Here is a 12,188-nt window from a genome sequence, read left to right as displayed (position 1 = left end):
CAGCACCCCATGTCCCTTCCTCCAATTTACAAAGAATAAAATAAGCATTAAGACTAGTCAAGAACTTACCAACTGCTCGGCTTTTGGCAGAAAATGTGTTCCAACAGATGTCTAAAAGCTCTCTTCCCCAAGCTTCAGGCTCATGTCACCAACTGCCTATTTACTAGATATCTCCTAATAGATGTCCCATAGAGATTCCCAAACTTAACATGCACAAAACAGAATTCATTATCTTTTCCAACAAATTGTCCCTTCTTGTCTTTTTTTCTTTTCTGTTGAACACCACCATAATTCTTTTAGTCATCCTCTACCCTTCCTTTTTCCTCACCCCTCATATAACTACTCATTTTACCTCCACAATACATCTCCCATCTGTCTCTTTTTCTCCCCTTACTCTACCATCAGGTTCAAGTACTCACCATCTCTTGCCTGCGCTATTACAATTTTGTTCTTTTCTCCGTTAGTTCTCCAAATTGCTATTCCTAAAGCACAAATTTGACCACATGACTCCCCTTAGTACTTAAGAATATCCAGTGGCATCTCCTTGCCGCTAGGATAAAATATCAATCAACCATTTGCCTTATAAGCTACTGTTCCAACAGTTCTTGTTCCAACTTAACCTTTCCAGGCTTATTAAACACAACCCTTTCTGTGTACAACATTCCTGTCTCATTCTAACTCTCTGCCTTTGCAAGGCTCCCCTTCTTATCTACCCCCAAACCCCAGTTCTAGAACTTATTTTTTCTTCATCTATGTTTCATGGAATACATTCAGACTTTATCTCCAAAGGGAAGACCTCTTTACTTTCCCTAAAGAGGTAGGCAGTGAACTACAGGGGGCCAGATGTGGTCATTCTTTGTTTTTAACTCTTATTTGTTATGAGAATTTTGTTAGTAGTTGTTGAAGGTGGGTTGTTGGGAGGTGAAAGTGGGGAAAAACTGGCCCAGTAAGTACCAGGTTGGGCTCTATATGTTTCATCTACCCCATTAGAGTGTGAACTTCACAGTAGGTTCTGCCTTACTTTCCTAATTCGATCCCCAACTCCTAAGAGTTTTTTGCACATAGGAAACATTTAAAAGGTGTTTTAAATTTTATTTTAGTCTCACTTCTATCACTAACATCACAATCTTGTGCAAGGTCATCTTGAAAATGTCCATGGAGAGTGCCTTGAATTTGGGATCTGGAAGACCTGAGTTCCTATCTGGAAGACCTAAACTTCAGACAGTGGCTGTTGTGGTTCTTGGTCGTCACTTAAACACTCTGGGCCTCAGTTTCCTGATCTGCAAAATGAGGGAGGTGGACCCAATGGCTTCCAAGAACCCTTCCAGCGCTTAAGCTTCTAGTTTATGATCTCCAAAGGTCCCTTTCGGATCTAAATGCCCCCTTTTTTCTGTATGGAACCAGGATTTCATAGATTGGGTGCCCTCTAAGGGAAGAATACCCCACCCAACCTACCTAGGCAGTTCAACAGCTTAGCTCTAAGGCTACAGCCCAGAGCGACAGGGCTCAGGGAGGTTAAGGGTCTGGCCTAGAGTCACTCAGCCAGAGGAAGTCAGGGGCTGGACTAGAACCCAGGTCTTCCTAACCCCCACCTTCCCCAGCCCCACAGTAAAGTTTCTTTCTCATTTTAAACATCTATAGAGAAGATACGAGGTGCCCTCCTCGGCCACCATAGCTGCAAGTCGGGTCCGGCCTAGCTGCTCCCGAGAGACCGAGGATGACGTGAGGCGCGAGTCGAAGAGCAGCACCCGAGGCCCGACAGCACCAGCTCCTGCTCCTGCTCCGCTGGCCTCCACTGCCCCAGGCACCCCCTCCCCCTTCTCGCTGATCCCCCTGCCCCCCTAGATCGCGTCTCTCCCTGCTCCCCACTCGAGGTCCTCCCCCCTTTCCCTGCCCCCCACCCTACTCCGTACTGATCCCCCTCCCCCCACTCCTCGCGCCGCCCTGCCCCTCCCCCCTGCTCCTCGCTGATCCCCTTGCCCCCCAGATTGCGTCTCTCCCTGCTCCCTCTCCTGCTCCGCGCTGATCCCTTTGCCCCCTCCCCCAGATCGCGCCTCTCCCTGCTCCCCACTCGAGGTCCTACCCCCTTTCCCTGCCCCTCCCCCCTGCCCCCCAGATTGCGTCTCTCCCTGCCCCCTCCCCTGCTCCGCGCTGATCCCCTTGCCCCCTCCCCCAGATAGCGCCTGTCCCTGCTCCCCACTCGAGGTCCTACCCCCTTTCCCTGCCCCCTCTCCTGCTCCACGCTAATCTCCCAGCCCCCCAAGATCGCGTCTCTGCTCCCCACTCGAGATTCTCCCGCCTCTCCCTGACCCCCCTCCTGTTCCTCGCAGATCCCCCTGCCTCCCCAGCTCTTGTTTCTCCCTCTCCCCCTCGAGGTTCTCTTGCTGCTCCCAGCCCCATCCCCTGATCCTCGTTGACCTCCCCGCTACCTGCGCTTCCCTGCCCCCCTGCTCCTCCAGCTGATCCCTCTGCCCCCCACGTCTTCGTGCCTCGCCCTGCCCCCTTTCCCCTTGCGTTCCTTCCCCACCCCTTCCCCAGCTCTTTGGCGCTCATCCCTCTGCCCCCCTTTCCTGCAGCCCCTGTCCCCCTTTTCCCGTTGAGCACCTTTTCCACCCCTTCCCTGTGCTCCGATCGCTGTTATCCCTACCCCTCTTTCCTCACTGAGCTCTTTAGCCCTCAACCCCGCTTCCGGCCCCCTCCTTTGATTCCTCTACTTCCCTGATCCCTGCTCTCCCTGCTGCCTTCCCCCCCCCCCCCCGCTCCTCGCCCCGCTCTACCTCCGTCCGCCGTGCCCCCCTCCTTTGACTGCTCTCTCCGCTGCGCCCCATCTGCTTCGCGCGCACTTCTCCTGTCCCCCCCCCGCCAACGCCTTCTTCCCGCTCCCCGCGCCAGTGCCCCCTTCCCGCACCCCGGGCTTCGCGCCCAGGGTTCCCCTTCCCTCACTCCGGGCTCCGCGCCCAGGGCTCCCCTTCCCGCATCCCGGACCCCGCGCGCCGGGGCTCCCCTTCCCGCACCCCGGGCTCCGCGCGTCGGGGTTCCCTTTCCCGCTTCCCGGGCCTTGCGCCCAGGGTTGCCGGTTCCGTACCCGGACCCCGCGCGCCAGGGCTCCCTTTCCCGCACCCCGGGCTCCGCGCGCCGGGGCTCCCTTTCCCGCACCCCGGGCTCCGCGCGCCGGGGCTCCCTTTCCCGCACCCCGGGCTCCGCGCGCCGGGGCTCCCTTTCCCGCACCCCGGGCTCCGCGCGCCGGGGCTCCCTTTCCCGCACCCCGGGCTCCGCGCGCCGGGGCTCCCTTTCCCGCTCCCCGGGCTCCGCGCGCCTCGCTCCTTGCCCTCTTTCCCCGAGTCTCGCACTGCGCTCCCCTGCCCACTTCGCGTCGCGTGCCGCCCTCCCCCGGGTCTCAGCCGTCCCAGCCCCCAGCCTAGTCCCTCGAGCCCCGCTCTCTCCGGCCGCCCCAGAGGGTGGGGATGGGGCTGGAGATGGGAATGGGGAGGGAGGGGCGCCCGGCCCCGGCCCGCGCATGCGCCTTCCCATCCCCGGCTGGAGGGTGTGGGGGACGGTCGCCTGTCAGTGGAGCTCTAGCAGCTCGTGCGCTGACGCCGGTAGCTCCGGAGCGGCCGCGCCACGAGGGGACCGTGGAAGCTTCCCAGCTTCTCTCCAGCCACGGGGCGGAGTGGGGGTCGGGGCCGGGGCCGGAGGAGGCCCCCCCTCCGTCCCCGTCCCCCTCCCCGTCCTCGTCCCCGTCCTCGTCCCGGTCTCCATCCCCTTCCCCACCCCCTGGATCCCCCCCTTCATGGGCCGCCATCATGGCGGCTCTGTACCAGAGCTCGGACCTCTCGGGCTCCTCTGCGTCCTCCTCCCCGTCCAAGCTCCTGGCGCTGAAGGACGTGCGGGAGGTGAAGGAGGACACCACGCTGGACGAGAAGCTCTTCCTGCTGGCCTGCGACAAGGGTGAGAGCCGGGCCCCCCCCCCGCCCCCGTCTCGGACCCGGGCCCGGCCGGGGTGAGGCTGGGGACGCTGCCCACCCTGCCCCGGACCCCGTCCCCGCCCTGCGGCCCCGGGGGGCGGGCAAGTCCCAGCGCCTTGCGGGACCCCGCGGCTGAACCCGCGCGTCCCCTGTCCCAGCCGCCGTCCCCCAAAGTGGAAGCCCCTCAGCCAGTTTGGGACCCACGTGAAAACACCCATCCCGTCGTTCACTTAGCGAGGTCCCGCTGGTGGAAGGTGGAGGGGTATAGGGGAGCAGCCTCGGAGATGATCAAGCCACCCCTGTCACTCGGCAGACGAAGAAAGCTTTCAGTTGGGATAGTTTACTGGTTTGCACGATGTCCCGGTATCTTGAAGTGGCAGAACTGAAATTCACATCCAGGTCCTCTGTAAAGCCTCAGTTCTTTCCACTGAACTTCACCGCCCCTTACTGTTAGATTAGATCCCCCCTTTCCCCTTCTGAAGCAGCTTCTGCTGCTTAGCACTTATTAGCCTCCGGGGTAGTGAAGAGGTACTGGGGCAGTGGTTTCTTTTCTCTCAGCAGGATACCCAACTAACTGGCGTAGATGAATGGAGCCAACCGATTTCTTTCTTTCTTTCTTTCTTTTTTTTTTTGACGAGGCAGTTGGGGTTAAGTGACTTGCCCAGAGTCACACAGCTAGTAAGTAAGTGTCAAGGGTCTGAGGCCAGATTTGAACTCAGGTACTCCTGAATCCAAGGCCAGTGTTCTTTAACACTGCACCACCTAGCTGCCCCCTCCAACCGATTTCTTAATCGAGTTCTTAAGACAACTCTCCTAGGAGGGCTTCATATTCAACGGTTCAGGAAGATAGAATACCTAAAACAAATAGAGAACAGAAATATGAGTATGAATTTAGTTCTGTGGAAAGGTGGGTTCGCATCCCTATTGCTACAAACTAGCAGTAGGATCTTGGAGAAGTGACTCCACCTCCCTGCCTCTTAGGTGTTCCACTAAAAGGACGGGGATGGACTAGATAATCTCCTACTTTAAAAAAGGATCATTTTGTCAACTTAGTGAATTAATTTTTATTGGGTTTTTGGGAAAGTATGCCTTATAATTGCTTACATCTTTGTAATTTTTTTTTTTCTGGAAGGTCGATTTAAATGTTACAGCCTTACTTTCTAGTGAAGAGTGAGAAATTATTTAATATTTGCAAAGTGGAGTGTTTTTGTTTATATATTAGAGAAAATAAATAGAAATAAATAGAAACTTAAATTTTTCTATATTTGTTATACACTAAGAAATTTGGCAAAGAAACAAACTTTCAACACTGATATGGAGTAGTTATCCTAATATGTATTATTATGTGCCATTTCATTATGAAAGAATTCTTTGCTTTGCAAAAAGGTTGATGGATTTCTTTTAATAGCAGTCATTCCTACTTTGTATAAAATAATTTGATTTACATGACTTATTAGAACTAAACAACTAGATAGCGATATATTCATAACTTTGAAGCACAATTGTATCTTCATTAGCAGGTTGTATTTTTTGTCAGTATACACTAAAAACAAGGTAAATACTTTCTTGTTAAAAGGTATGTTATTTATTTCTAGCCTTTGTTAAGAATCTACTGTGGGGGAGGCTAGGTGGTGTAGTGGATAGAGCACTGGCCCTGAAGTCAGGAGTACCTGAGTTCAAATCTGGCCTCAGACACTTGACACTTACTAGCTGTGTGACCCTAGGCAAGTCACTTAACCCCAGTTGCCTCACTAAACAAACAAACAAACAAACAAAAATTCTCCCCTGACACCTTGAGGACACACTTTCCTCCTGTCCTGCCATGGAGTCTGGGAAAAGAGAGGTAAGATCTGTCCTCTGGCAAAAAAAAAAAAAAAAAAGAATCTACTGTGGCCAGAGCCTTTGATTAGGCTGAAAAATTCAAAGAACAAATACATTTCCCCTCATAAAGATTTATTTTTTTAAACTATGGCATACTACTTTACCTTTTTGAATTAGCACTGGTGTGTAGGGTTTTCTTTATTCTCAAGTTTAATACTATATTTTTCAGAGCATATATTTCCCTTACCCTACTCAATTCCTTAAAATCATCCTAGATTTTGAGTTCTGAAACAGGCCTTAGGTAAGTATTACAACCAGCACTTTAATTATAGAGGTTGCAGTTCATGTGAAAATTTGATCATGAGTGGCATTCTTTTTTTTTCCTATGGAAATAAAGTTGCCTGAACAGTTCTGAGAGGCTGCAGCTGCAAATTTAGCAACTGCTGTTGGGTAGCACTTTCCTTAGCATCCTCTGTGTCTGTTCTTGGTTGTAGATGCCACTACTTGCATAGTGGTCCTCTTGACTTTCACCTTACTGCCAAATTCTTTGGTTGGATTTGCTCCTTGAGCCACTGACAAAATGAAGTTCAGTGAGTTTCTTGTCAAGGCATTCCCTACTTTGAGGTAATAAGGATGGTCCAGTGAGTCACGCTAGAGAGGAAGAAAAAAAAAAGCTGTTAACTAAGAAGCTACAACAGCTGCTAAAACTTTAAAAGCCTTTACCTTTTCAGGACCGTCTATTAGATTATTCAGGACATGCAAGGGGAGCAGAAGGCTGTGTTTTCATACACATGCAATTGAATATGTGCATACAATAGATGTATTCCCATAATTTCTTTCCCCGTTAACTTTTCATTCTGGAATGAAGAAAAGTAATTTGGGCTTTTCAGTTTGGGTCATGTTCTGGACTCAGGCACTCCTATCTTTTTAAAGTTTTCAAATGCTTACCTCCATTTCTGTTTAAAAAAAAAAAAGGTCAATCCAGTAGTCTAAATTAAGTGGCAAAAGTTATTGTAATTTTAATCTCCTAACATTTAAATTCAAGGACACCTGTGTCATGATTAAGGGTCTAGAAGAGCTATATTTTTATTAGGGTTTTCTTTAGGTTTTACTTTGAGGCCTAAAGTACTTTGGTTCAGGGACAGAACTAGGCATCTTCTATATTTAGCTCTTTTATTCTCAAGCTAAGGAAAGTAAGAAACGTGAAAAGCAGGCTGGGGAGGGATAGAGGAGAGATTGGCCAACTTCTGGTGCTTCCTTCATCTCAGGTGGTAGTAAGCAGTCTGCTTTTATTTTACTGTTTTGTTTGTCTTAGAAGATAAAAAAAGGCCTTTCATGTAGGAGTATCCTCTATCATCAGGAAATTAATTTTTAACAATTTGTTAGAGTGAAATACCATGAATTTTAACGCATGCATTTTAAATTGGGTGTAGGTCTGTAATTTGTCTCAGCATCTGATACATCCCTTCACTGAAGAAAAATCGCATGTTTAGAAAGTTATAGTTTCATAATTTACATGCATATGTAGACAGTAGTGATTAAGTATTTTCCCCCAATTTTTTATTTTGATAAACTCATTGTAAAGATTTTTCCCTTTTAGAAGAAAATATAAAAATACATATGGGTTCTTAAATATTGGCTTAAAAGTCAAAATTTGAAATGGTGAAATAACAAAGATGATTTTTCTATATTTCAGGCATTTAAAAAAAACTCTGAAGTTGTCCTTGAGATTCATTTGGAGAAATGATATAGCTTGTACAATTATTAATACCTAAATTTTCATTAAAATGTGACTGAAATATAGCCATACAGTTTTTCCTTTTGAGATTTGTATGTACTAAATCAATATTGCTAAACTTTTTTGTTGTGACCTTCACTAAATAAAAATTGTGAAAACCTAGCCAAAATATCCATAATTTGAATGGCTGCATCAAATAAAACAGTACTGTTTCCAGTGCAGAGGTAAACATTTCTAGACTTAATTCTCTCATCAGCATGGACCACAAACTTCTTTGCAGGAAAAGGGCATGTACAAAACCATTTGTTTAGGGAAAGACAACACAAACACATTCAGGGTGTTTAACTTGTTTTCTATATTTTTCTGAAAAATAAGCTTTGGTTTCTTTGTATTAAATTTAAACAGTAAAGACAGAGAAACAAGCAAAATATTCATAGTATCAAAGCAAACATATGTCTAGGGCATTGGGTGTTTGTTTTTTTTAAGGATTTTAAAAATTCTGTAATAAACCTTCCTTGTATAAATTTTTCCTGTTCCTGAGAACTCTTGGAACAAAATGACTTAGTTGCAGTGGGTAGTAAATTCCTCTTTACTCCTGTTTATCCTCCCATATTGTTTAAGGTTATATGGATACCAATGGAGGGAGGAGTAGATCTTTGAATATACTTGATTCAGTTAAGGAAGAACAAGAATGGAATGTTTTTGAAAAAAAAAAAAGAGGGAGAAGAATGAGAATAGCTTTATTACTGAAAGGTACTCCCCTCATTTTATAGATGGAGGAATTGAAGGCCATTGAAGCTAATGTACACACAGTGAGTAGCAGTGTCAAGATTCAAACCCAAATCCTATGAAATACAGCCTTCTTTCCACTATACCATGGTGCTTCCTCATAGAAGGTGTAGGCCAGGGATCTAAACTTTAGTTTGTAAAATACTATAAGAATAGTGATAGGGGGCGGCTAGGTGGCGCAGTGGATAAAGCACCGGCCCTGGATTCAGGAGTACCTGAGTTCAAATCTGGCCTCAGATGCTTGACACTTACTAGCTGTGTGACCCTGGGCAAGTCACTTAACCCCCATTGCCCCGCCCCCCCCCAAAAGAATAGTGATATATCTTATATAGGGACACCTGAATATGATCTGCCTAGGAGCACAGCTTTAAATAGGGATTTAGTTCCAAATTTATTTCAATTTGTCACAGAGATTTAGAGCCCATAGAGTAGATCTTAGATTTTGAGTAAAAGCATGGAATGAATTGAGGATCAAAATTAGTTGATTTTAGCAGGAAGGTAAAATGTGGTGGAAAAATGAATGGCTCCAGAATTTTAGGAAGGCAATATGGTAAGATAAGGTTGAACACAGTGAATCTTGATTTAACTGTATCTGCAACACTTCAACCAGCATCAAGCAGGAGAAAAGATAAATGAGTGGACTGGGCTGGATCATCCTCTGCTTCTGTAAAAGAACCCTCTTTTCTAAATAGTTGGTGACAGGTGTATGTTTTATGTAAATGAGTTCTAGGTAAAGCCATTCTTGATCTCTCCAGCTCCTAGGGTCCTCCCTTTCAAAATCAGCCTTTATTTCTTTTGTACATATTTTGCATATACTTATTAATGTACCTGTTTTTCTCAATAGAATGTAAGCTCCTTGCTGGCAGGACCATATTCATTTTTGTCTTTGCACAAGTGCCTGGAACATAGTAGACACTTAATAAAGCCTTGTTAATTGCTGATTTAATGACTCTGAGCTAGTGCTTGACAGATATGGCTGGGCGCCCCTAGAGAGTAGCCCTGAACAGTGGCTGTTACTGCATAGTTAATTCTTTGAATTGTCACAGTTGGTATTGTATGATGCCTTATTGTGGCATAAGAGGTGATTCCCCCATTTCTTGAAGTTTTCCGGTAGAGTATAGGCTCTAATACATTCTACCAATCTGGAAAAGCTTTGGGCCTAGTGACAAAACTATCTGCTTTTCAAAGATCAGTCCAACTAAATGTCTAAAGACTCATTACTAAGAAAGCTGGACATCAGGTAACACATTTTCTGACACTGATGCCATGAAACAGATTAAAATATAAAACAATCCTCAGTTTTGTACTACCCCCTGATGCTTTCATAGAGCAGAATAAAGTAGCTGTAGGGTGCTAAGAATGACCAAATTATGCAAAATGTCTGCAAACATCAATTCAATCATTGATAATCCTGGCATATCACCCTTGTTTAGTGAGCAGTGAGCCACTGAACAAAGTGAAACACACTATTCAAGAAACTGAACCACATTTATATCAATATTCTTGTTTTTAATAAAATCAAAAAGCATAAAGAAATTAGAAATAAATGAAAGGATAGCTCCCAGGTCCTCCTCAGGGGCTTATAAAGAGGGTGGTTTGATGGCATCTCAAGTGCAAAAAAATCCACATTTTATGAAACATTTGTTCATCTTACCTTGCAGTACTCAGAAAAGACATATTGGTGCATAAACTGTAATTGTTGTATACTAGAAATACTGAATGCTAGGAATTTTACTGAGGAAATGACAGAACAGAAATTACTACGTAGAAACTGATACTCAGGATGAGTCGAGAGCTGTTATGAAGGCACTTAGCCATCTTTGATACATTGAACTCATCTGGCCTAGTAGAACTACATCACTGAATCCTGAAAGAACTATATCATCACTGACCCACTATCAGTGATAGCTGAATGATTGTAGAAAATGAGAGTTGCCACAAGTTTGGAGAATGGGAAAATATCCCACTTTTCAAAAAAGAAGTGTTTACAAAATAAAGACCAGTGAAGTTGACTTTGATTCCTGGGGAAATTATATAATGAATCACCAAAGAAATGGTTATTGAACATCTAGATAGGGAGGCAGTGATTACACAGAGAGAACCTGGCTTCATCAAAAATAGGTCATGTCAGACAAACCTTTCTTTTTTTGACAAGATTATTAAACTAGTAGATGAGGGAAATGTTGCTCTGGATATATTTACCTAGTTTTTAACTGAGCTTTTGTTAGCATCTCATACGATTCTCATGGATAAGGTGAACAGAGATTAAAAACTTAATGGATGGCTGGATCAGAGTAATTGACTTTAAAAAAAATAGATTTGTAATGATTTCTTCTCTTCCTGCACTGTGTCCCCCTGTCTCCATCTTCCCAATTCCCCAGTCATCCCTCAAAGAGTAGTTCATTAAAGATTCAATGTCATTGTGGCCAGAGGTCTCCAATCTTGTATTCTGAGGATCTTTGACCCTGCGTTGTTTTAACATTTTTATCAGTGACTTCGATAAAAGCATAGATTGCAAGCTCATCAGATTTGCAGCTGACAAAAAGCAATCGAGGGAAAGTTGACAGAGTGAGTAATAGAGTAAGAATCATGGTAGGCTAGAGCACTGGCTTGAATATAAGGTGAAATTCAATACATTGCCTTTGGGTGCAAAATAAGTCAAGTTCAAGATGATGGAATATCACTCACTAGTCTGGGGGCTTTATGGCCTGCAAGCCCAACATGAGTCAGTAGTGTGACGTAGCGACACAAAAAGTTAATGCCATCTTGGACTGCTCTAAGTAGAACACAGCTTCCACGAAGAGATGCGATGTTTCCATTGGTCTCTGCTCTTATTAAACCTCATCCCTAGTCCTGTGCTCAGTTTGGGGAACCATAGTTTAAGAAGGGCATTGACTAACTAGAGAATGTTCAGAAGAAGGCAGACATAATGGTGAAAGACTCTCAGCCCATATTACATGATGACTTGATTGAACTGAGGAGATTAAGCTTCCGAAAGAAGCTTGGGGAGGGAGGGGAGTTCTGATAGCTGTGTCTAAGTCTTGGAAAGATGAAAGAGGGATTGGATTTACTCTGTTTAGCCCCAAAGGACTGGGCCAGGAACAGTGGGTGGATGTTTGAAGTATATTATTTGATCTTCACAACAACCCTGTGATGCCGATACTATTGTTATCTCCATCTTATGGATAAACTAAGACCAAGTTCACACAGCAAATATGTGTCTCAGGCAAGATTTGGACTCAGATTTACCTGACAAGTACCTCACCTAGCTTCCTCAAAGAATTTGACAAGATCCAAACTAAATTGTCATATACTTTGTGATTTCAATGTGAAAAAAAGCAAGGTGGAACACATCAGAAATAAAGTTGGAAAATATATTCATATTCAAGAAATGAAAGAGACCAAAGGCTTGATTACCTAAAAATATAAAGCATGAATACTTAATAAAATCTACTTGATTGTCTTTTAAAAAATTCATTTTTGTTTCATTTTCAGTTCTAAATTTTCTTTCTTTCTCTTCCCCTATCCCATTCATTGAGAAAGCAAGAAAACCAAAACCCATTACAAATATGTGTAGTCATACAAAACAAATTCCTATATTAGCCATGTCTAAAAAAAGAGAGAAGAAAACATGTTTCAGTATACACTCTGAGTCACTTGGCTATCTATAGGTGGACAGCATGTTTCATTATAAATATTTTGAAATTGTGGTTGGTCATTGTGTTAATCAGAGTAACTAAGTTTTAGAGTTGGTTATCTTTACAATATTGTTGTTACCATATAAATTTCTAGTTTTGCTCACTTCATTTTGCATCAGTTTATATAAGCCTTCTTAGGGTTTTTTTTGTTTTGTTTTGGTGGTTGTTTTTTTGTTT

The 12,188-nt window shown here is 44.9% G+C and overlaps 1 protein-coding gene across 2 annotated transcripts in view; it reads left to right on the top strand.

Annotated features, from left to right (window-relative positions):
- The first annotated feature begins 3,352 nt into the window (after positions 1-3,352).
- TRPC1 (transient receptor potential cation channel subfamily C member 1) overlaps positions 3,353-12,188 on the top strand; it is a 77,967-nt gene continuing 69,131 nt past the window's right edge. The window contains exon 1 of one of the 2 annotated variants that reach the window (XM_043997056.1): positions 3,353-3,948. In XM_043997056.1, coding sequence (XP_043852991.1) covers positions 3,465-3,948 — 484 coding nt within the window. In that variant the 5' untranslated portion in view covers positions 3,353-3,464. The remainder of the gene's footprint in view (positions 3,949-12,188) is intronic. The other variant, XM_043997057.1, reaches the window with a different exon arrangement.

Source organism: Dromiciops gliroides, chromosome 3 (genome assembly GCF_019393635.1).
Source record: "Dromiciops gliroides isolate mDroGli1 chromosome 3, mDroGli1.pri, whole genome shotgun sequence".
In the NCBI taxonomy this organism is placed as follows: Eukaryota; Metazoa; Chordata; class Mammalia; order Microbiotheria; family Microbiotheriidae; genus Dromiciops; species Dromiciops gliroides.
Note: the sequence above shows the minus strand (reverse complement) of the source record. Positions and strands in the feature narration are given on the sequence as shown.